Source organism: Drosophila sechellia, chromosome 2R, assembly GCF_004382195.2.
Source record: "Drosophila sechellia strain sech25 chromosome 2R, ASM438219v1, whole genome shotgun sequence".
Classification (NCBI taxonomy): domain Eukaryota; kingdom Metazoa; phylum Arthropoda; class Insecta; order Diptera; family Drosophilidae; genus Drosophila; species Drosophila sechellia.
In genome coordinates this window covers 15568634-15591120 of record NC_045950.1, presented here as the reverse complement: position 1 = coordinate 15591120, position 22487 = coordinate 15568634, and the positions used below count along the sequence as shown (strand labels likewise).

The following is a 22487-nucleotide window of genomic DNA, read 5'->3' as shown; positions in this document are numbered from 1 at the left end:
CTTTTCCTGAAAACGGCTGTCGGCTGGCTTTGACTTGAATTTTAATTTAATTGTGAGCAATTGACAGAAATATACAAAAACCCAATCCAGCACTTCGACCGAAGGATATTAAGACGCTGCCAGCTGGTGTTGACATAAAAACGCAATAAAAATACTGCCACCGAAACGGAGCAGACGGAACAATACACAGTAAAATTAAACAGGATCCTAAAAAATCCTGATTCACGGAATACAAATAAAATGACAATATATTCTATGATTTTCTTACATTTCACCATATAAAATATCCATTAAAATATTTGGAATATAATTTAAATGATATCTTTCGTTCAAATAAACTATTAGCAGCAGAAGCCTTAAAATACAGTACTTACTCATTACTCATTTTACCAATTTTCTCTTTAAATAAAATTCCATGTTCGGTGTACGTACTCGGTACTTGCCCAAAAATCACTCAAAATCAATTGAATGTGGCCAGCACCGGTTTTCCCTTGACAATAAGGGAAATCAACGTGAAAATAGCGACAACAATGCGTTTTGTTGCCGCTGCGGAGCAAGTGCTTATTGGATTTCTCGTCGTGAGAAGCGGGTGACAGTCTTTGGAAATCATTACTGGTTGGAGGAATGGGTGTGGCAACTGGTCTGGGCTGTGGGTGCTGATGTGGGGCGATACAGAGTGTCCCATAATTACTTCAGGACGGTGTGAATCTGGTCCCAATTGCAATGGCGAATTTAAATTTTCCGCAAATAAAACGGCCGTGTGAGACAATCGCATTATTTACCATACACAATACAATGTACACGTAAAATGCAATGGCCACTTTCATGCCGTTTCAATGAAAGTAAAGAAAAATACAAATATTAACCACAATGGCCTTGCTCCCATCTGTGGGGGTGGTTGTGAGCGGTGGGTGGTGGGTGGTGGGCGATGGGTGGTGGGTGGTGATTGGTGTGCAGTCGCCTGTATTTATGCATTTAAATTCGTCCGTTTCTCTATACGTATGTGTGTTCATATTGAATGGATAAAAGGGATTTGCGTTTATTTCGTTCTGCGTCTGGCCTGTTGGGTTCTTATATAATATATTTATGTATATATATCCATATATGTTCTGTCTATATGGCCGATGTCTGCGGGGCCATTTCGGAACAGAACGCAACACGCCGGAAACATTTTTGTTGTGCCATTTGCATTGTCATACAATTTTGCTCAACACATTCGCAGCAACAACGGGCACGGGCCCATTTGGTTTTATATTTCATAAACCGGGGGATACGAAGGTTTCGGTTTTAAGCGGCAAGTCAGAACGTATAAAATACAATAAATATGTCATAAAATTGTGGCTTGTCACAAACACTATATACATTTGTACCGAATACCAATATGAGTACCTTACTGAAACTACATTCACTGTCGAAATTTCCACTATTTTACTAGCTATATTTTTACATTTGGACACAGCCTAAGTTCTTTATTACATTCTTTCAATTTACGCTTGTCCAGTCCATCTTTAAGTTTCTTTGTTTTTAAACGAGCACCGGAAATGATCGTTTGAGCGGTGCTAATTGAATAAAATTTTAGACTCGGCTGGGAATTAAGAAGAAACTTGTAACTTCGTTGACTCATTTCACATTTTTAAATATATTTGGTACCTGGGTGATAAGCTACAATTTATGCAAATGCAAGATCATACAAATATATTCTACAATGGCATCGCGACGAGAGCACGTCTGAGTTTAGAATGCAATTATTAGTGCAATTGTACGTGTCTTCGGCGGTGGCAGCTCCTCAATAAGTTAAAATAAACTATGAACTAAACGAATAACAGTTATTAGCACGTGCACGTAGAAATGAGATGGCACCAGTGGTGGCCAGGACAGCCTACTGGACCTTCTTGGCCTCCTTGGGCGCAATGGGTAGTCGTTCCACGGCCTCCTTGTACAGCTGGTTAAGGCCAAAGGTGGCGCGCACATTGTCGCTGGAGAAGAAGAACTTCTGCAGTTTGCCCTTGGAATCGACGCAGGGCCTGCGGTCCGTCTCCTTGCCCTGTTGGAACAGGATCACAGTGGGTAGCTGACGGGAGAAGCTGCTGTCCGAGATGCGATACTTTTGGGCCACGTCCGGGATGCGTCCAATGTCAATCTTGCCGAACTTCAGGTGGTCCGTGTTGTACTCCGCAGAGAGCTCGGCAAAAACGGGGGCGAAGTTCACACAGCTGGGATTCCACACCGTGTAGAAGCAGATCAGCCAGCTGGTTCGCTTGTCCCTGGCCAACTCCTCCTCGAAGACCTGTGCGTTGCGGAAGTAGGTGATGTGCTCTGGTCCGCGGTACGAGGGCTCCGGCAGCACCATGCCCACCAGGACGCAGAGCAGCAGAAAGCCCAGGCCGTAGCGAAAGTCCGCGTAGGCCCACAAAATGGCGTTGGCCACCTTGGTGTAGAGGAACGACGAGGCCAAGTAGTTGATCATGGTGACACTGCCCGTTTTGCGTGACCGTATCATCACCACGATCAGCAGGAAGAACAAGATTTCCACCTCACGACTGTCCAGGTCGCATGCTTCATCCTCTCCGGCGAGAATAAATAGGCGGGTGCAGATGAACTGCGTCTTTTTGGCTAAAAGGTACGATATGGCCAGCAGGATGTTCACCCAGTAGTATGGCTTGGCCAGCAGCGCCATCTGCTTCTTCCACGTCATCTCTGCGTCCGGGGGTTGAATGCGCTGATGTGGGTCACGATTTTAATTAACAATTTCCCGTGTTTTTCTTTTCTTGCTTTTGACAGCCAATTGTTAATTTTAGCCTCGCCGTTGACTAGAAATTAGCAGCCTAGTTGTCTGGCACGGGCGTTGCCACCTGATGAAAGAACAGTGGCACTCTTGTCAGTGCTGGAAATTGTATTTACTTCTTTGGCGCCTTTTCAAATTCAAAATCGTCAATTAACATTTTGGTTTTTTAAACGTTCAAATTGTGCTTTGATCCGTTTTATTTACTTATATACATTATTAACTTAGAAGTGGAAAATATTTATTTTTTACTCTCAGAATACAATTTTTTTGTTTGATAAACATGGATAAGCTTTTCGGTAACCTAATGTTATTTATAGCATTTTTTTTTATAATTATTAATCAAAAGTTAAAAACCATAAGCAGAACTTGGAACAACCATATTTGTTTGCCCGAAAACCGACCGAAACTGATAAGCGAATTATTGTTACATCAGCATTTTGCTAAAGTCATTGAGAGATTGTTGACCTAGCTCACAAAGGCCACTGCAAAAAAGGTAAAAAAAAAGGCATCGAGGATCTTCATTATCGGCACACACGACGAGTTCAAATCTGCGAAAAAGCTTGGCTCTACGTGATCTCAGACGCTCGTGGCTTCCATCAGTCGCCTTATCACACAAAATTATGTTGGCCTTTTTTTGTAGTTCCTAAATTAAATGTGTTTGGAACTGTGTGAATACTGTGAGAATTTTGTACCCACTTCATAGAGCATCGCCTGTATTATCGCCATCGTGACTGGCTCTCCGCGTTGTGCAAAGATTAATTTTTTTTGTAGTAAACACTTTTTATTTTTAATCGTATTATTGAGACCATTTTACGAGGGTCATCTCCATGATCCCCATCGGATCGATCACCCACCTCTTTACTGGTTTCGCTAGTACGCCGTTCTTTGTTTATACAGCGATTATATTATGTTCAATACACTGGCAAATAAAGTTAGTTGGTCTGGATGAAATTTAAGCTGGCCATGAAGGTAGTATTTCTAGAAAATTTTCAAGTGAGTTATTAGTATTTTCCTCAGCAAATTCTGTAACAGCTTTCTAGTGGCTTTATATTTAACATTAAAAATTAATTCACATTATTATAAAAAAGTGTTGAAAACATTTTATTTAAATAAAAATCATTATTTTCAAGTGCACAGTTTTGTATAACTTCATATAAATGAAATATGAAAACAATAATGAAAATGTTTTTTTCCTTTTTTTCTAAAAAACTCCCAGATCGTGAGTAATCACAGTCAAATCAAAGGTGCTAAAGCATCAAAATTGTCTGCGGCAAAACAAAAATTAAATGAAAATTCCAGTAAACAACGTGCACTTAGGTCAGTTTTTAATAAAATTATAATCACAAATGCCTTTGCCAGTATGCTGAAGTGTGTTGGCAGCCGGATTAATCTGGTTTGGATTAAAGTCTCCCTAAGATTGTCAGTCTTTTGAGTACAGGGACACTCGAGATGGGAAAGAGAACCTTTAATCTGGGCTGAGGCTAGGAAAACTGGTCTACAGATCCATGGCTCTGATAGCCATATCAAGCACTCAAATCTACTTCCCAGCCCATCGAAACTTCCCGTAGAGCTTGGAAACAAATTGACATTTGTGTGTGCAAATGACAAAAAGGCAAAACCAAAACAATGACAACTGCAGCTGATAAGTGGCACAAAATGGCGATCACTTGCCGGCTTTATAATCGCGCTATCAAGGCAGCCTGATCTCCTGTCTCCCGCTTATCACTTGGCAGCTCCGAACCGAGCCGATCCCCGAACACGCGGTCTATAAATTCCATTCGCAGCCAGGCGACGTCTTCAGTTTAAATCCGAACCCTTGTGCTGAGTATTCATCTCCTAGTAGCAGACATAGACAGTCGCAGACAATCGAGCAAATTCCAGAAAAAAACGACAGGCATTAAATGCCAAATCCATCGTGCAAAACTAACCATTCCAATTGGCCTAATCTGATTCATAGTTGAAATTGTGATAAAAAGAAAAACCGAAGACACTGGGACGCATTTCGATCTGAGCGAAATACCCCCTATCCCAAAAACTTTTTCCAAACTTTGAGTTTAGCATTTGAATGCTGCTGCAGCAGTGCGAAAAAATCATCAACCTCGATCAGCATTTCACAGAGTGCTGGAATACAAGCCCATTGCGAAACTTTGACTTCATCATCTCCCTTCTGAGCGTTATTTCCCTGAGTGGTGGGTAGTGACTTCAGCCAGTATTTTATCAATATATAAGCAACTTTTGAATCCCCCCAGTTGTTAAGATGGCCGCCATTCCACAAGGTGCATTCGCAGCCTGCAAGATCCGCGAGCAATTCAACGAACGTGAGCTGATCATCGCCCGAATGAGGACCGCTGCCGCAGATAAGGGTTCCGTTGACAACGGGCACGCAGCAACCCGTAAGTACACATGTCCACGATCTCGATCCACTGGGTTAATGGAGCCCTTACGCATCAATTTTGCACTTCCAGAGCGCGAGTACTCGCCCAACAAGTACAACGACAAGCTGATGAACTCCATCTGGGGATTGTACAATCGCTATTCCCCCCACAATGTGAAGAAGAACGAGTACGCCCCCACCAAGTGAAGACCTAAAGGGGGGCCGCGTTGGCTTCCAGCTGACGTGCCCCAAACACGACTAACATCCCCACCAGGATGTTGGTCGCAATCACTTATTTTTATATATATATATACCCACAACTATAATCTCAAGCATATATCGATTTAAACACACATCACTTTGGTAACAAATATCTATTTAATGCTGTAATGTTTTGTAAAATTCAATAAATACTTATGATATTGTATGTAAAGGGACAAGACCATGAAGCGTAGTTTTCAATTTAAATAGCAGGACTCGTAGGTCGGCACCATGTACTTGATGTTGATGAAGGCATCCTCGCCGCCATGCAGTTCCAGCACCTGCAGCGTCTCATCGATCAGATCCCCCAGATTCAGGTTGTTCTTCTGGGCGTAGTCGATCTCATCGCCGCAGTTTACTATTCAGCACAGAATATCCCCATTCAATGGAAGTAATCTAATTCAGTGGAATACCTACAGTTTTTCACCTTAAACGCATTGAACATGGGCAGCAACTGGCGGTAGAAGGGCACCAGGGCGGGTCCCACCAAATCCGAGGACATGACCAGCTGTTGGATTATCTTCAATGTCGTGCACATTACCTCCAGGTTTCGTGTGCTCAATGCGTCTGCAAATGGGGGCGTATTTGGATTTGGTTTTGTGCTCGCATTGGCAAGGTGCAAATTAGACCGAAAAACTTTGAGGCATTTGCGTGCCAGCCAATGCCCTGGTACTCACTCTTCAGCGGCAATATTAATTGCGGTATCACCGGGTGTATCTTCTCGCCCCCGGCCAACAGGAGATCCGTGACTCCCTGGCGGGCATAGGTCTTGTAGGGATGTTTCGTCTCCGCCAGTCCGTCGAAGAAGAGCGGCAGATAGAGGCTGTAGTCCAGCTTCTCAATGTCCACCTGGGGGAGATGGGGAAGAGGTGACACCGTGGGCGGGTCAAAGGTGAATAGAGCGCTCCAAGTTCGAAATTGGTTCGTGTACCGGCGGTGGCGCAAGTTTCGCAAGTGTGCATTTGCACGCCATGCCGGTTAGGCCCTAGCTGATTTCCATTAAGATGCTCTTTGTTTGCTTACGTTGTCAGTGGAAAATTTTTAGAACACATCGAGAAATGGGCCTGTGTACCTGTACCTGCCTATAGACCTTGCAGTGCTAAGTCTAGTCTTTGTTCGAGAGTCTGGCTTGATTATAGTTACCAGCTCAGTTGATTTGAGCTAACAAAGGATTATCATATAACTCACTATCTTTACCTGATTGTAGGCATATATACATAAATGACTCAGAATAGGAATTTTACTTTTATTTTAAGAAGACAGCAACTTTATACTTAAGCCAGAGGCGACATCGCTGGCTTCGCAGCTGCGTGAGCCTCACATATGGGGTTCCCCAACTTCGACCTTCGACCCGGTGACGCAAATCAGGCTGTGCCACTCACATATGATTCTGCTGTCACGACGGCATTTCGGCCTAGATAAACAAACGCACCACTCAAATGACATACGCCGCATATGTGAACTCCACATGGAATAAGATGGAGTGCCATCCAAGGTCTGTGACATTGAACCAGTCAAAAGGGGTCACACACACCCATGTGAGGTGGGTGGGGATTGGGGGACCCATGACTTTCCGATTGCAGCGGAGTTCCATGGTAAAAATTGACTGACAATTGGACGGTGCGACGTTTTGAATGTCAGTAGTCGCATTCCGGCCGGAATCGCTTGCCCGTCAGCCGTGGAGCTCTACTAACTCCGGAAATAGACAATGGCATATTATTTACTCGGTTTTTGCTTTCAGCTGCAACACTTGAAATAATTGAACACGCAGGTGTACGAAACTCGAGCTAAATTCAAATATGGGCTTTGTCTATGGGTCACCGAGTGGTAAGGTTACCCCTTTCTAGTGACAGTCGTGCAATTTCTTTTGATTTTGATTTGCATTGACTCACATTTGCATAGATGAAGTTTAAGTTTGCCAACAGACATGTGGAAAATTCTAGCTATTGTTACAAAAATAAATCATTACCCGATTGTAAGGTCTTAAAAGGATTAATTTAAATGCTCTAAATGTATGACCTATCTGAATTCTTATGAGCTACTACTCAATTTCATTTCACTATAGAAAATATTCCCATATATATAGTATAATTAACAAATCAACTAGCAACGAACCTAATGGAATTTAGTGCCCTACCAAATAATTACCCCCACTCACCGTCCATCCGATTTTGTCGCCCCCGCAGAGGTACTCCATCTTAATGGGCAGGTCGCCGCGGTCGAAGTACATTCGAAAGAGTGTTCCTCGTCCCGGATCATTAGCCCCACCGGCGGAGCAGCCATTAAGACCCATGCCCAAGTTAAAGGTGGACATGGACTTTTGCTGGCGCCTCAGAACTGAAAATCAGTACAAATGCAAATGGGGCGGGGATGTCATTAGGGAAACAAATACCGATGGGCGAAACACCCAAATAAACAAACTAACGCACTTTTCGGATTGGGCACCCGACTCCTGGCACTGGCTGTCTTGGGGGCGGTTTCGTGGATGGGTCCGTCGATGACGACCGTGTTCTTTTGCTGCGACTGAATGGAGAAGGGTGGAACGTAGCGCGGACGCGACGAGACCGCTGCTCCATGGATGCCGCTAAGTGGACGCAGTTGCGCCGGATTGGCGGACTTGGAGCGCGTCGGCCTGTGGTAGTCGTGCGTGGGACGCCTTGCCGTCGCGGTGCGTGCCGTTTGGGCCATGGCCATTTCCGGTTGATGCGACGATGTGCAGCCACGTAGTGTAAACAGCGAACTGCCGAGCGAAGGAATTTCTGTAGCCAGGCTGGCACTCCTGGTGTTGGCGTTGCTTTTGCTGTTGCTGTTGGGTGTCGTGTCGTTTCTATGGAGCACGTTGCTAAGGCCGGGGCGGCTTAGTGACCGATAAGCCAGCAGTTGGAGCTAAAGCCGCTTGCTCGCATTCGCTGCGGTGCTCTCTTCCAGTCGCATATGTTACAATGGCAAGCCGGTTAGCCTTATAGGCGCCAGTTATGTTGTTATTATCATTCGACTGTGCACTAACCAAAGTCCCCGAATGCACATGGATTTCCCAAGCAGTTTTATTGGGCATTTCAGGCCAGCGAACTCATCGGAATGGAGGGGATCAGGGTTTTCTGGGGGCGCGACCGCAGAGTAATAACGACAAATTGGCACAGCTCATGTCAATCATGCCAGCAAACTTATTGCTAATCCGGGTTTTATTTTATTTCATTTGATTGAGTAATAAACTATAAAAACAAATAAACAACTATTGATCCATAAAAGCAATATATTTTAATTTGCAGAAGTAATCAATAAATATTAAAACTTATATAAAGTATAATAAATTACCTATGTTACCTTTTCTGTTAATCAGAATTTATTAAAGCTTTTAAATCAAAGTACAACTTTGGCATCTTCATAATTCTTATCAATTGCCTACAGAAAAACATAGAAATAGAATAATAGAATCTCAAACAAAGATTTCAGAAATGAGGTAAGCATGGGTGAATTGTAAATTTAATTGTAATCCCATATTTTGAGCCAATAAAATACGTTTTAAAAAGCGCTCCAAGAAAACTTATCGATAAATCGTCAATTCTGCTATGCAGCACTGGTGCTTTGTTTACATTCTGCAGTGTTCGGCAATTGTCTGGCAACGCCGCACCTGTGCTGTGCGGGTGGCGTGTTGCAAAGTGTGAGCTGTACCAGTGTTGGCTAGAGATCGAGTGCGAATAAAGAACAAAAGTGTGATGATATGTCGCTGTGAATAGCCAATTATCTCTGTTTTCTCGTGATAAATCAGAAAATTGTTTAAAAATGTCTGAGCCAGAGGTGACCAGCGTTGTAGATATGAAATCGCCCAACATATCCTCCTCCTGCTCCTTCTTCAAGCTGAAGAAGCTGTCGGAGGAGTCGCTTCTGCAGCCGCCTGAAAAGGTCTTCGACATTATGTACAAGCTGGGCGAGGGCAGCTATGGATCGGTCTACAAGGCAGTTCACAAGGAAAGCAGCTCCATTGTGGCCATCAAGCTGGTGCCGGTGGAGTCCGACCTGCACGAGATCATCAAGGAGATATCCATTATGCAACAGTGCGACTCGCCGTATGTGGTGCGCTATTACGGCTCCTACTTCAAGCAGTATGACCTGTGGATCTGCATGGAGTACTGTGGCGCCGGCAGCGTCTCCGACATTATGCGTCTGCGCAAGAAGACGCTGACTGAGGACGAGATAGCCACTGTTCTGTCGGACACACTGCAGGGCTTGGTCTATCTGCATCTGCGTCGCAAGATCCATCGCGACATCAAGGCGGCCAACATCCTGCTCAATACCGAAGGCTATGCAAAGTTGGCCGATTTCGGAGTCGCCGGTCAGCTTACGGACACAATGGCCAAGAGAAACACTGTGATCGGAACGCCCTTCTGGATGGCGCCCGAGGTGATTGAGGAGATTGGCTACGACTGTGTGGCTGACATATGGTCATTGGGCATCACCGCCCTGGAAATGGCCGAGGGAAAGCCCCCATACGGTGAAATCCATCCCATGCGAGCCATCTTTATGATTCCGCAAAAGCCACCACCATCGTTCCGGGAACCTGATCGCTGGAGCACAGAGTTCATTGACTTCGTGAGCAAGTGCCTGGTAAAAGAGCCAGACGACCGGGCAACGGCCACTGAACTTCTGGAGCACGAGTTCATACGCAACGCCAAGCACCGATCGATTCTAAAGCCCATGCTCGAGGAGACCTGTGCCATCCGAGAACAACAACGCGCCAATCGCAGTTTTGGGGGCGCCCTGGCTGCTAGTCAGGCGAAGAGCTTAGCCACCCAGGAAAACGGAATGCAACAACACATCATGGACAACGCGTTCATGGAGGATCCGGGTACTCTGGTGCCGGAGAAGTTCGGAGAATACCAACAGAGCTCTGCCTCAGATGCCACCATGATAGCGCATGCAGAGCAAGGCGCGGATGAGGGCACTTTGGGGCCGGGTGGGCTAAGGAACTTGTCCAAGGCAGCTGCTCCTGCAGCGGCCTCCTCGACAGCATCTCCTCTGGACATGCCGGCAGTTGACAGCGGCACAATGGTGGAGCTGGAGTCGAACTTGGGTATGAACATGATTTTAAAAGGGCTTGCCTGGCCATTTGTTAATGTATTGTCTGTTCAGGCACTATGGTAATCAACTCCGATTCGGACGACTCCACAACGGCCAAAAACAACGACGATCAGAAACCGCGAAACCGCTACAGGCCGCAGTTCCTGGAGCACTTCGATCGCAAAAATGCGGGAGATGGTCGTGGCGATGAAAAACCCATAGCCACAGAGTATTCTCCGGCAGCAGCGGAGCAGCAGCAACAACAACAGCAGCAGCAGCAACAACAGCAGGAGGAACAGCATCTGGCCAGCGGGGCCAACGATTTGAACAACTGGGAGCACAACATGGAAATGCAGTTCCAGCAGATCTCCGCCATTAATCAGTATGGTCTGCAGCAGCACCAGCAGCAGCAGCAAGTTCTGATGGCTTATCCCCTGATGAACGAACAACTCATCGCGCTCAACAATCAACCGAATCTACTGCTCAGCAACGCTGCGCCAATGGGACAGCAGGGAATACCGGCAGCGGCTCCAGCTCAACCGCCGCCCGCATATCAGAATCAGCATATGCATACGCAATCGCACGCCTACGTTGAGGGTGAGTTTGAGTTCCTCAAGTTCCTTACCTTCGACGATCTGAACCAGCGGCTGTGCAACATCGATCACGAGATGGAGTTGGAGATCGAACAGCTAAACAAGAAATACAATGCCAAGCGGCAGCCAATTGTTGACGCCATGAATGCGAAGCGCAAACGCCAGCAGAATATCAATAATAATCTGATTAAGATATAGGTAAAGCAACTTACAATTTCGCAAGACAACTGATTATGAAATCTTAACTCACTCAATTGCCTCTACATTGGGTTAAATTTGCAGATGAATACTGAATCTTACAGACCCATCATCTGTATCCTCTATAAATTATTCGTGCATTGTGCAAATTCAACCTGGTGGAAGGGTCTAAAATCAATCACAAGAAATGAAAACACAAAAGCTTTATTGTAAAATGCAGTGAAAACAGAAAAGAAGAGTCATCGGCAGTATCTTCCAGCACGAAAACATATTTTCTGTTAGTTTTCATCACATTTATGTTTGGTTTCTTATATCCTAGCTTCCAATGATCTGTCTTTTAATATAAATAGGTATGCTCGAATAAAATTTATCTTGCGTTTCTTGTAGCTGCACGTATTGTGAACTGCCCAGGCCTTATCATTATTTAATAAGACTTATAATATTCGTTCTTCCTTGGTAACTATTAACCTTAATCTCTAAAACACTTATTTTCTGTCTTCGTGCGATAAAAACAGTAACCCGTCAAGCAATACTTATAAAGGAGAAACATTTTTATACGCATTGGAACGCATATTTTTCGAACATATATTTATCAAAGCAAAATGCACAGAAACACTCACATTTAAACATTTATATATACCTAGTACTTTTAGCAATTATAAATAATTTACATAATAAATATATAGGAATATATGAATCAAAAATTGCATTTAATGTTTAACTTGACGAAAGATACTTAAGAAAATAGTTTAATATGTAATGATATATGTAGACCAAGGAAACCTCCTTTTTATTTAATTATGTCGACTCTTGTATATCCATTTCCTGAGTTGCCTGCTGCATGTCGTGCAGTTGTGCCCGCAAATCTTCGGGCAAACTGTGCTCGTTCAAGGCACTAGGGTCTTCACCATCCACGACAATCTCCTCTGGATCTGGGGCTCGTGGCAAAAAGTCAGCCTCTGGAAACAATTTGCCAAATATGTCGCTAGCATTGGCAATGGCCGCGTCATAATCCAGCTCGTAGGTAGGTGGATCGGTGTAGTAAATGTGCTCGGCAGCTGGACTTTTACTAGACTGGGCAGCGATTGTGAAGTATGAGCTAAATATTATATTTGGGTCTGATTGATCGAAGAGTTGGCTAGTGAAAACTGCTAGATCAGACGCTGGATCCTCGCTTAACGCTGGCGTGGTCAGATGGAAGATATCTGTAAAAATGCATTCATTTAAATATAATAATTCGCATATTTTCTTTAAGTACTTACATAAACCATCGGGGCAGGCTCCTGTGTAGTGCGACAGTTGCATTAGGAAGGCTTCCCGTCCACCTTCATCGTCTAGTAGTCGGAGAAGATTTACACCGCCACCTCCCTTGTTCAGCTCCTCATTGCCCAGGGGACTGGACGATATGAACAAGCCGCGTGAGATGTGCGGCTTCAACTCGATGCCCTTTGAAACTGGTGGATAGCCTGGGGCAGATACCACATTCTTGGCACGCAAAGTTTTCCCTGCGCTGCTCAGCAGGAATTCATTTGAATTGGAATCTAAGGCAATGTCGTCAACGGCTCGTTTTAGGCAGTAAATGCCTCCATAAACAGCGCACAAACGACAGAAGCACTGCGGCAGTTCACCGCAGCCATACATGGGAAAGAGAAAGGGTGTGTTGCCATAGCGGCCCAGACTGCCCAGAAATCGTTGTGTGCGCTGCATACCCTCCTCGAAGCTGGTGCTGGGGCCACACATGGCAATGGCCTGCATTACGCACGACGATATCTTTTCGGTCACCCGCTGAGCCTGCAAATATTCCAGAAACGTTCGTCCCCGGAATTCTAACGAATCCTCGTTGCACTTGTCCTCTCCGTAATCGTTGCAGGCGGTGAGAAATTTCATCAGCAAGCGCTTTTCCACGATGGTCAGTGTTTTGGTGTTGAAGACATCGCTACGGGAGCAGGGCACGGACACAATTTCACCTTTGTGGCGCATGCACACATGGTCCACGGCTCGGAATTCAGCATAGCGGCAGATGTTCGACTTGATGAGCAACTGCACCAGCTCTCCGGCTGCGTACAGAATGCGCGGGCAGAGATCCAGGCTGAAGCGTCGCGACTTGGCCAGCACTGAGTCCCTATTCCAGGATTGTGCATCTGTTTCAGATTCTTTTTCCGTGGTATGCCAAGTGTACCTTGCATTTCGCAATGCGGAATGGGGCTCGACTTCCTGGTCCAAGCGGGCACATAGAGCGTCCATGGTGAAGGAGCTCCATACATCCCCGTAGTACTCATTACTATCCAGGTGGAGCACCGATTTGCCCACCCTGCTGCCCGCAGCGGCGATGCAGGACTCGGTGAAGCCTGAAAAGGGCGTCCCTCGAATGACTCATCTGTGGTTGAAAGTTGTTTATATATCTTCTTAATTACCTGTGCCTATGACGACCAGGTCAAACTGCTCCGGCAGGTCATCCAACATGTTTAAAGCCTTATTTGCACTGATATTCAAACTATATTTACAGATAAGTAAAGTATTCCGTGAATTTATTGCGAATTTACTTAAACAGCTGTTTAGAGATGCGCAGTTAACGATGACGTCCCCAAAAAACAGTTGTTTACAGTATTGGCTAACGAAACAAAGCGTTTAAAAATTGTTTTAAATTTTAAATATATTTAAACCTTTGTAAATAATGCAGCTTAACATTGCATTACAACTTTTTAAGCATTTATATATATTAAAAATTGTCTAATTCAAAAGTTATCGCAGGCGATACTGAAATACTGAATTTCCCATTAACCAAATCAACAGGTGCAATAAGTTGTTGTGCTTGTAGTTGTAGTCGCCGCTACCATGGAAACGGAAAATTCGTAAACAAAAGCCGGAAAATTAAAAATTGCAGAATGTACGCTGCCGAAACACAGAAACAAAGCCAATAATGTCCTTTGAAAAGATCCTTTACAAATATGAGGAACCGCACGGGATCGGAGATGTGTACTTCATTTGGCAGAAGGCTTTGCTGGCCACAACTGGAACCGATGGATCGGTGGCCTTGTACAATCGGCAGGGCCAACTGGTGCATCGCATCATACTTTCTGGGTGAGCTATGCTCAATCCCAATGTAATAATGAATAATGACCAGTAATGGAATCTTTTCACCAGGCTGTGTTCCGGATTCGCCTGGGACCAAGAGGGGGACCTGCTGGGCATCATCACCAGTGGCTCTCCAAACATAACGCTGTGGGAGTATAACAGCCAGGAAAAGATCAGTGTGGAGACGGGTCTTCGAGATCCGCTCACTTGCATTCTCTGGTCCAAGCAGCAACAACTTCTGGCTGTCGGCACAGGACGCGGAAATCTGGCCATCTATAACCACCGCAGCGGAAAGCGACCCACACCTGTTCTGGGCAAGCACAGCAAACGAATCACTTGCGGCGCCTGGTCCGCCCAGAATCTGTTGGCTCTTGGTTCGGAGGACAAGAGCTTCTCGTTGAGCAACGAGGATGGCGACACAGTGCGCGTGGTCCAGCTAAGAGATGCGCCCACCGACATGTACTTCGCCGAAATGGCCAACGACGAACGTATTGCGGGAGACAATGCCATCAGCATGATCATCGGCAAGCGTACTTTGTTTCTCTACTATCTGCCCGAGCCCGAGAATCCTACGGAGCTGGGCTTCCAGAGTCGCTACGGATCGCTAATGCAGCACAAGTGGTTTGGCGATGGGTATATCCTGCTGGGCTTTTCCAACGGACATGTAGTGGCCATCTCTACGCATCCCAAGGACGTCGGACAGGAGCTCTGGCAGGTGAAGAACCACAAGGACAGCTTGACCGGATTGGCATACTGCCCTACGTTAGATATAGTTGCCTCCTGCGGGGATGACAGGTAGGTACTTATATTCTTATATATAAAACCTGTTAAGAAAAATACGTATGTTATTATTTACATTTTTTAAGCAGCATTAAGATTCATTCAATAACGAATCTCCAGGAGACGGAACGTATTATTACCGTGCCAGATCATGCCGGTGTTCAGATGATCGATTGGTCGCCCGATGGCCAACTATTGGCGGTTACAACGAACCATGGTACTGTTTACATCTACGTGACCAAGCTGCCACATCTCTTTGCCGTCTCTGCACCTCGGATTGTTCTGTTGAGCAGTCTCGCCGAGGTATCCATCTATGTTTACGCACCGGACAAGACAAAGTCGCTGCCTTTCCGCTTGCCTCTGGAGGGAGAGCCCACCTTCATGGCCGTGGGGCCATACAATTTTGCTACAGGAATTGAAAAGCACGTATGGTTCTATGATCTCGGCAAGAGTTTGGGCGAGGAGCCTCGTCCACTAAGCGAACGCGATTTTCCGCGCAGCGTGGAGAGCATGAAACTGAATGCCGACTACTGTGCCGCTCTATGTCCACCACAGCTTATCCTTCAGGCCATTGCCGCCGACAATCCAAACTGCAAGGACAAACTGCAAGCAGTTTTTCCAACAACTCTGCCCAATATGCCCAGTGATGCGGTGATCACGTGCTTTGCACTTAGCCAGGAGCTTCTGATCTTTGCTACAGATGTGTGTAGTTTGAAAATAGGTTTGTTCTTTGCATAATAATTTATAATATATTTCCAGATTGGTCACCTGGTGTTCTATTCCCTGGAAAAATGGGACAGTTGCACAATCTACAGACACAGTATGGGCATCCGGCAGCTCTTCATGGACATCGAGGGCACCAAGGTCATTTTTATAGATGATCATTCCCAGGGCTATGTTTTCCTACCCGTTGTCGAGGAGGCCCTGCTCATTCCGGACATTCCCAAGCAGTGCCTTGGCTGCCTTTGGGATCTGACGCAGCCGAATATCTTCATCAGCTACGATGCTAGAATCGTAAATACGCACGTCTTTGTACGGCATTCTGTACAAGGGACACACACCCTCATGGTGGGTGAGTCCAAACTGAATCCGGGTCAATTTCCTTTGCTGCTCTGCAGCGGAGAAATGGCTTTGCATATAGATGGTGGCCAGTATGCCACACAATCACTCAGTACTCACGTCGTAAATCCCAGCAACAGCCAGGCAGCCAATCTTCAGGTGCTCCTGAAGCTGAGAAACTACGATGAAGCCTACAAGCTGTGCAAGCAGATGAACCAGAGCAGCGCCTGGCGGGAGTTTGGGGAGCAGGCCATTTCCGATCTGGAACCGGATATAGGTAACACTAATTTCTTTCGTTTAGATTTGAAATCAGAACTCCTTGTATTTGCAGCAATTCGAGCCTACCGTCAGCTTGGCGATGCTGCCCTGGTTAATGCTTTGGGTGAACTGCGCTACGTGGAGGATCTGGACATGCTTATCGGCTGCTGTTGTACACTCTTGGCCCAGTACGACCAGGCCAAAGAGCACATGCTAAAAGGAGTATATACAAGAGCAGCTCTAGACCTCTGTCGAGATCTTCTGCAATGGGATCAGGCGCTGCTTTTGGCCCACAAAAACGATCCGCAAGAGGTGCCGTATATAGCCAGGGAATACGCCCAACAATTGGAGTTCAAGTAAGGTATCGAATCCTGTACCAGCAGTATTTATATATTTTCCTTACTATTTTGCAGTGGAAACTATACTGATGCTCTATACCACTACGAGAAGGGGTACAAGGAGGACTTAATCAACAGCAAGGAGACTGAAACGGATGCTTTGATGGACAGTTCTCCCGAATACGAGGAGCATGTCCGTCTCTGCAAAATGGGTATTGCAAGAACTTCTATCAGAGCGGGAGACTTCAGACGTGGCGTAAACCAATATTTGATCTTCAACTAAGATAAAGATTTACATAAACCTTTCCTTATGTTAAAGATTCAATATGCTGTGGAGCTGGAGGACCAGCAGCTTTTGTTTGACTGCGCGGAACTGTTGGCCACCGTGGGACATCTAACCGAGGCAGCGGGATTGTATGAGCGTGGTGGTTTCTATGACGAGGCCTGTGGCCACTACATTGCACTTAAGATGTGGAACAAGGCCAATAATATTTTACCCAAGGTAAAAAGTACCAAACTTCATGCCGCTTATGCCAAGGCAAAAGAGAACGATGGCCACTATGAGGAAGCAATACGAAGCTATCGTATTGCCGGTGACTTGGATGCCTGTGTTAGGATCTACCTGGACCACCTGTGCGATCCGCATGCAGCCTCTGAAATTGTTTTAGAATCGCGATCCATGGACTCGGCCAAGCTGCTGGCCAAGTTCTACCAGAAGATTGGCGATGTTGAGCAGGCCCTTCAGTTCCTCGTCATCTGCGGCTGTGTTGAGGAGGCTTTCGCCCTTGCCCAGCGACATAACAAGTTGAGGCGACACGGAGAGCTCTTGGAGCGATACGAGAATGCCAAATCCTCCGATTATCTGGCACTGGCACACTATTTTGAGGGTGAAAAGTATACTCTGCTGGCGGGCAAGTATTACTTTCTGGCAAGGGAATTTACCAAAGCCCTGAGGTTTCTGCTAAAAGCATCCGCTTTCAACAACGAGGAGCAGGTCTCGCTATCGCTGGCCATTGACTGTGTGGCCACCTCGAACAATGAACAATTGGCCTCTCAACTAATCGAGTTTCTGTTGGGCGAAGTGGATGGCGTACCAAAAGACCCACGCTATCTCTTCCGTTTGTACATGGCGAGGAAGCACTACAAGGATGCCGCCAAGACGGCGGTTATTATCGCCAATCAGGAACAGATCGCTGGGAATTACAAGTCAGCAAGGGATCTTTTGTACTCCATGTACCAGGAACTGCGTCGGAATAATCTCTCCGTTACGGCTGAGATGAGGCATCAGTTTATTTTACTACATCGCTACACATTGGTGCGAATCCACGTCAAACTGGGCAATCATTTGCTGGCCGCCAAGCTGCTTGTTCAAGTAGCCGCCTGCATATCCCAGTTTCCCGAACGTAAGAACTTTCTTATTCTTATTTGAAGATGTATACAACCATGTTTTTATTCAGATATCATTCCCATTCTCACCTCCACGGTAATTGAATGTCATCGAGCTGGCCTAAAGAAGTCGGCGTTTACCTACGCCTCCACTTTGATGCGTCCGGATTATCGGAATCAATTGGATGCCCGGTATGCGAAGAAGATCGAGTCGATTGTCCGCAAGGCTCCCAAGGGTATTAAGCAGTTGCGGGACGAGATCGATGACGAAACCATGGAGTGTCCCATTTGCGACTCGAACTTAGCCAATATGGAGGTGACCTGCTACAGCTGCAAGACCACACTGCCCATCTGCATTGCCACTGGGCAGCACATCATCAAGCAACTGATGACCTCATGTCCACAGTGCGACTTTCTTTGCTTTCGCGCAGAGATGGAGAAGTAAGCTTCGTACGAACTTGGCCTTTCTAAATTTGACTTAATTGTATCCAATTTACAGTATTCTGTCGGAGAATGGAGAGTGTCCCATGTGTGGCGAGAACGTGGCTCCGGAGCAGCTCCTGGATGTGGAGGACATCAGGACATACATTCTGGCCGCCTCTTAAGATTGAATTATTTAAGGACTGAAGCAAACGAATAGACTGCACATCACAATCACAACACCAAAAATATATTCTCATAAGCTGCAATGCACAAAATACACTTCATATATCACTAATGTTCTGGTAATTTTTCTGTTTTCTAAAGGGTTTTACAATGAATCGTGGGTTATTATTATTAAAATGTTCTATACATATCAGTATATTATTTAATTATATTTTTGAATGCTCAAAAATTGTTACAACGGCATATGTGGTATTTTTGGTATTTTCTTTTAAGCTCCTGAGAACGCTTTAGTGCTTTTTTTTGATTACTACCGACATGGTTATTGTTAGTCACTTCCCCAATCAATACAGTCGCATACCACCCGGTTTTTCTGGAAAAGTTTACAAAACAATTTATCCATATATATCAGAACTGTACACACAGAAAGCAAGATGTCGACTATAATTGAAACCGGCAAGTCAGATTTCATCAAGGTGAATGTTTCCAACTCGCACAATGATGCAGTCGCCTTCGAGGTCAAGTTAGCCAAGGATCTAACAGTTGCCCAGCTCAAGGTCTGTCTTGTAAAGGATCAATAGGTTGCATATACTGATGTATATTCCATTTTCAGACCAAACTGGAAATACTGACGGGTGGATGTGCCGGCACGATGAAGGTGCAGGTCTTCAAGGGGGACACCTGCGTGTCCACAATGGACAACAATGACGCCCAACTGGGTTACTATGCCAACAGTGATGGACTCCGGCTGCATGTCGTCGATAGCTTTGCTACCTTCTCGTTTGACAGCGCTCCAGTCGAGAAATTCGAACTGTCCAAAGATCAGTACGAACAGCGAACCGATTCTGTGCGCAACTACCTTAAGATGAATCGCATGGGCAAGTACAACGATGAGGAAATGCAACAGGCGGAGGAGAAGAAGCGACTTCAGGCGGAGGAGATCGAAAAACGGGCAGAACTTTGTGTACTGGGTGGCAGATGTGAGGTAAAGTTATCAACTAAATTCATCGTTGCAAAACGTTTTCATCAAAGAATTTGTTTTCTGCCAGGTTACGGTTCCAGGTAATCCAACACGACGAGGAACGATCCGATACAATGGTCCGCTTGAAGGGAAAAGTGGTCACTTCATTGGAGTGGAATACGACGAACCACTGGGGAAAAACAATGGAAGGTAACGTATTACAAACTAAGCGATTCCACATTTAACAAATCTCATTTCTGGTTTCATTGCAGTTTCGGTGGAAAGGCATACTTTACGTGTGCCCCAAATTACGGCGGCTTTGTATCACCATTATCCGTTACGGTTGGTGACTTTCCGCCAGAAGACTTCAACATGGATGACGAGCTCTGAGAATACTGGGCACTCCCACACACAGGCCACACAATCTCGCATCGCACATGCCAACTTAAGCAGAAGACTTTCGAACCGCTAAAACTATTTGTACACATGAAAGAACATTAAAAATTATAGTTATGCCATTTTTTATTTATTAATTAAAACATCTATGTATGTATGTATATCAGATATTCTTACAACATGATTATTCGTAAATTCTATAATCGGCTTTATCATAACTCTGATTTAATGGTGTTCTCAATCATTTTGCATTGTTTTACATTAACTCAACCGTTTGTAAATCAAAATAAATATCAGAAATAAGTATACATCTAGCTATTGTGCAATGTGGATCTGCGTCGATTTATATTACTGACCGCAGATTGCTGACAACAAAAAACAAAGAAGGGGTGAAGTTATGTGAAGTATATGGGTCTCCTTTAGTGAAGGTAGTCCGGCGATCTACTAAGGATAGCTCTCGGTGTATATGTAATAAGCTGCTTGCTTTATATATTTATGCATGTATTATATACCTATGTATGTGGGTTCATGCGCGTTCTTGCCTAGTCCTAGTAATTATTAATAAGTTTCAATTAGCTGTCATTTAACAACAAATATATAAAACGATGCATGCTTTTCTCGAAAGTTAAGAATTACAGAAATGCGTCACAATCATGATGAAGACAACTTGATGTGCAACTTTGTATATGTTTTGGTATATATATATAGACTGTTTTTTGAGCCTCCACAACTTAGATAAATGGTCGTCTTTTTCTTTTCTACATCTCACTTGAGATCGCTCCTCCCAAAGGTATGTTTTAGAAACATTCAACAATTGCATGTAGAACGGCCCTAAAAACCACTGGCTCGTCTTTTCCTCGGGGCTAAGTGAACTTGGTGGAAACTAGGTAACATTGGCCATCATTGCATCGCATTGTTACTTGTTTCGGAGTGGTGTTGTTAGTAATCCTGAAGCCTTAATAATAGTATACATACATTTGCTGTCTGTCTGTTCTATGAACTGTTCAAATTGAGGGAAATTAATAAAAATTTCATGTATAAGTACCAACTACATATTCGAGCACGGGTATAATAATTACAATAGATGTTCGGGGCGTTGCTATTGGGCACACTTCAATAGAGTAGAATGAGATATCATGAACTAATCACACCACGACACTATCGCTAAGTGCGGCCACAGACGACTTTCTTGAAAGTGCGATTTAATGAAGAAACAACCCGAGTCGGATATCTATGAGTTTGTGTTCTTTGATCGTTTGTTTGCCAAGCAAATTGATTACTGGATATCGACACATAAATGCAGTTTATAGAGCGTTGATTGGTTTCTTGTTAATATTTATTGTTACGGTTTTATTGAGTGGTGTTTCTGTTACCCTTATATTCACTTCTGTTCCATCTTGCATGCTGCGCGATGACATATATTGCTGGCCCATTAACTAGGTTCCTAATAAATAACGTATGTAAATATGTGCGTATCTATGCGGGTGCTAATGCATGTCAGTGTGGATAGATAGAGGAGTTTGTCTGCTTGATTGTAATGTGTAGTAATATATCAATACGTTCGATCTACGGAGAGATGCTAACATTAATTATTTCTTGAGATTCCAGCAGGGGATTCGCCGCATTGCCTTCATATTCACTCATTCAATAGATACAAACTGCCCCACAATTAAACGTATTGCTCATGCCACGCCCTCGTTCCATTCCATTAGAGAGTTGTGGTGCGCAGCATGGCTACCTTGCCCTCCGGCTTGCTGGTTGGTCTCTCCTTATCCGTGTCCGCCACCTCCTGCTGCTCCTTATCCTTCTTCCTAATCGCACCCTTCTTGTCCGCATCATTGTGCCTTCCGGCAGTTAGTTTGCGCACAATCAGGCTCCCTGTGTGCTTGATGTTCCTCTTCAATCGATTGCCCCCACCACCGCCGCCGCCATCGCCTTTGACCTTTTGCCCACTGCAGCCACTTATGCCTTTGGCTTCACTGGTTTTGCCACCTTCAACGCCCTCGGCATCCTCTTCCATAATCGGATTTATTGGGATAAATTCAGCGAAGAGTGGCACATCCACGGAGTGACCTGGTTGTGTGTCAATCACGTGTAGATCTTCAACCTCTTCGCTGGACTGCAGATTCTCCTTGGAACTGAAGGGAGAGTACATTTGGAACGCCGAAAGCAACGAGTTCGATTTTTTCTGATCCTCGCTGCCACCTGTGGACAGCCTGCTCTTCTTACGCCGCTGGGAGCCCTGCTGGCTGGTTAGTGAGCGACATAGAAGAGAGAGCTCCGACAGCCGGGAGGTGCTGTCGTTGCTAGGCCTCCGACAATTAGCAGTGGTCATGGTGTCAGATGGATCAGTGGGCCGCGA

General features: G+C 45.1%; 8 protein-coding genes across 10 annotated transcripts; 4 read left to right on the top strand and 4 right to left on the bottom strand.

Moving 5' to 3' along the window:
* Window positions 1–1574: 1574 nt before the first annotated feature.
* LOC6609959 (thioredoxin-related transmembrane protein 2 homolog) lies at window positions 1575–2821 on the bottom strand. The gene has a single exon (XM_002034569.2). It carries the CDS (start codon window positions 2693–2695, stop codon window positions 1880–1882), a length of 816 nt encoding a protein of 271 aa, XP_002034605.1. The 5' UTR covers window positions 2696–2821; the 3' UTR covers window positions 1575–1879.
* Window positions 2822–4586: 1765 nt separating this feature from the next.
* Window positions 4587–5604, top strand: LOC6609958. The gene is made up of 3 exons (XM_002034568.2): window positions 4587–4974; window positions 5035–5178; window positions 5251–5604. Exons 1-3 carry the CDS (start codon window positions 4851–4853, stop codon window positions 5364–5366), a joined length of 384 nt encoding a protein of 127 aa, XP_002034604.1. The 5' UTR covers window positions 4587–4850; the 3' UTR covers window positions 5367–5604.
* LOC6609957 (parkin coregulated gene protein homolog) lies at window positions 5519–8167 on the bottom strand. Of its 2 annotated transcripts, XM_002034567.2 has the most exons (5): window positions 7850–8167; window positions 7579–7757; window positions 6098–6269; window positions 5838–5987; window positions 5519–5778 (listed from the first exon to the last, which is right to left on the bottom strand). In XM_002034567.2, exons 1-5 carry the CDS (start codon window positions 8112–8114, stop codon window positions 5618–5620), a joined length of 927 nt encoding a protein of 308 aa, XP_002034603.1. In that variant the 5' UTR covers window positions 8115–8167; the 3' UTR covers window positions 5519–5617. The 2 variants fall into 2 exon arrangements, with proteins under 2 accessions (XP_002034603.1, XP_032571862.1); XM_032715971.1 differs by lacking the exons at window positions 7579–7757; window positions 7850–8167 and adding an exon at window positions 6803–7543.
* A 1036-nt stretch (window positions 8168–9203) lies between these two features.
* LOC6609956 (serine/threonine-protein kinase hippo) lies at window positions 9204–11655 on the top strand. The gene is made up of 2 exons (XM_002034566.2): window positions 9204–10491; window positions 10551–11655. Exons 1-2 carry the CDS (start codon window positions 9204–9206, stop codon window positions 11267–11269), a joined length of 2007 nt encoding a protein of 668 aa, XP_002034602.1. The 3' UTR covers window positions 11270–11655.
* A 144-nt stretch (window positions 11656–11799) lies between these two features.
* On the bottom strand, window positions 11800–13838 carry LOC6609955 (rab proteins geranylgeranyltransferase component A). The gene is made up of 3 exons (XM_002034565.2): window positions 13684–13838; window positions 12532–13617; window positions 11800–12474 (listed from the first exon to the last, which is right to left on the bottom strand). The coding sequence occupies exons 1-3, from the start codon at window positions 13730–13732 to the stop codon at window positions 12068–12070; spliced, it is 1542 nt and encodes a 513-aa protein (XP_002034601.1). The 5' UTR covers window positions 13733–13838; the 3' UTR covers window positions 11800–12067.
* A 230-nt stretch (window positions 13839–14068) lies between these two features.
* LOC6609954 (WD repeat-containing protein 19) lies at window positions 14069–18883 on the top strand. 2 transcript variants are annotated; one of them, XM_032714667.1, is made up of 9 exons: window positions 14069–14350; window positions 14414–15139; window positions 15211–15826; window positions 15884–16460; window positions 16515–16797; window positions 16855–17035; window positions 17099–18182; window positions 18237–18606; window positions 18665–18883. In XM_032714667.1, the coding sequence occupies exons 1-9, from the start codon at window positions 14190–14192 to the stop codon at window positions 18768–18770; spliced, it is 4104 nt and encodes a 1367-aa protein (XP_032570558.1). In that variant the 5' UTR covers window positions 14069–14189; the 3' UTR covers window positions 18771–18883. The 2 variants fall into 2 exon arrangements, with proteins under 2 accessions (XP_032570558.1, XP_002034600.1); XM_002034564.1 differs by having other exon boundaries at window positions 14190–14350; window positions 15214–15826; window positions 18665–18770.
* Window positions 18884–19090: 207 nt separating this feature from the next.
* On the top strand, window positions 19091–20433 carry LOC6609953 (tubulin-folding cofactor B). Its single transcript, XM_002034563.2, has 4 exons — window positions 19091–19325; window positions 19382–19753; window positions 19818–19939; window positions 20002–20433. The coding sequence occupies exons 1-4, from the start codon at window positions 19203–19205 to the stop codon at window positions 20117–20119; spliced, it is 735 nt and encodes a 244-aa protein (XP_002034599.1). The 5' UTR covers window positions 19091–19202; the 3' UTR covers window positions 20120–20433.
* LOC6609952 lies at window positions 20234–22486 on the bottom strand. The gene has a single exon (XM_032714693.1). It carries the CDS (start codon window positions 22458–22460, stop codon window positions 21834–21836), a length of 627 nt encoding a protein of 208 aa, XP_032570584.1. The 5' UTR covers window positions 22461–22486; the 3' UTR covers window positions 20234–21833.
* Between the last annotated feature and the right edge of the window lies 1 nt (window position 22487).

Coding starts and splice junctions, on each gene's coding strand:
- LOC6609957 (XM_002034567.2), bottom strand. CDS start 8,114: ATGGCCATGGCCCAAACGGCACGCACCGCGACGGCAAGGCGTCCCACG. Junction 6,270..7,578: donor GCGACAAAATCGGATGGACG/GTGAGTGGGGGT, acceptor CATCTCCCCCAG/GTGGACATTGAGAAGCTGGA. Junction 5,779..5,837: donor TGCGTTTAAGGTGAAAAACT/GTAGGTATTCCA, acceptor TGTGCTGAATAG/TAAACTGCGGCGATGAGATC.
- LOC6609955 (XM_002034565.2), bottom strand. CDS start 13,732: ATGTTGGATGACCTGCCGGAGCAGTTTGACCTGGTCGTCATAGGCACA. Junction 13,618..13,683: donor CCTGGTCGTCATAGGCACAG/GTAATTAAGAAG, acceptor CGCCCTTTTCAG/GCTTCACCGAGTCCTGCATC. Junction 12,475..12,531: donor AGCCTGCCCCGATGGTTTAT/GTAAGTACTTAA, acceptor GCATTTTTACAG/ATATCTTCCATCTGACCACG.
- LOC6609956 (XM_002034566.2), top strand. CDS start 9,204: ATGTCTGAGCCAGAGGTGACCAGCGTTGTAGATATGAAATCGCCCAAC. Junction 10,492..10,550: donor GGAGCTGGAGTCGAACTTGG/GTATGAACATGA, acceptor TTGTCTGTTCAG/GCACTATGGTAATCAACTCC.
- LOC6609959 (XM_002034569.2), bottom strand. CDS start 2,695: ATGACGTGGAAGAAGCAGATGGCGCTGCTGGCCAAGCCATACTACTGG.
- LOC6609952 (XM_032714693.1), bottom strand. CDS start 22,460: ATGACCACTGCTAATTGTCGGAGGCCTAGCAACGACAGCACCTCCCGG.
- LOC6609954 (XM_032714667.1), top strand. CDS start 14,190: ATGTCCTTTGAAAAGATCCTTTACAAATATGAGGAACCGCACGGGATC. Junction 14,351..14,413: donor CATCGCATCATACTTTCTGG/GTGAGCTATGCT, acceptor TCTTTTCACCAG/GCTGTGTTCCGGATTCGCCT. Junction 18,183..18,236: donor CATATCCCAGTTTCCCGAAC/GTAAGAACTTTC, acceptor GTTTTTATTCAG/ATATCATTCCCATTCTCACC.
- LOC6609958 (XM_002034568.2), top strand. CDS start 4,851: ATGCTGCTGCAGCAGTGCGAAAAAATCATCAACCTCGATCAGCATTTC. Junction 4,975..5,034: donor GAGCGTTATTTCCCTGAGTG/GTGGGTAGTGAC, acceptor GAATCCCCCCAG/TTGTTAAGATGGCCGCCATT. Junction 5,179..5,250: donor CAACGGGCACGCAGCAACCC/GTAAGTACACAT, acceptor TTGCACTTCCAG/AGCGCGAGTACTCGCCCAAC.
- LOC6609953 (XM_002034563.2), top strand. CDS start 19,203: ATGTCGACTATAATTGAAACCGGCAAGTCAGATTTCATCAAGGTGAAT. Junction 19,326..19,381: donor TAACAGTTGCCCAGCTCAAG/GTCTGTCTTGTA, acceptor TTCCATTTTCAG/ACCAAACTGGAAATACTGAC. Junction 19,940..20,001: donor CTGGGGAAAAACAATGGAAG/GTAACGTATTAC, acceptor GTTTCATTGCAG/TTTCGGTGGAAAGGCATACT.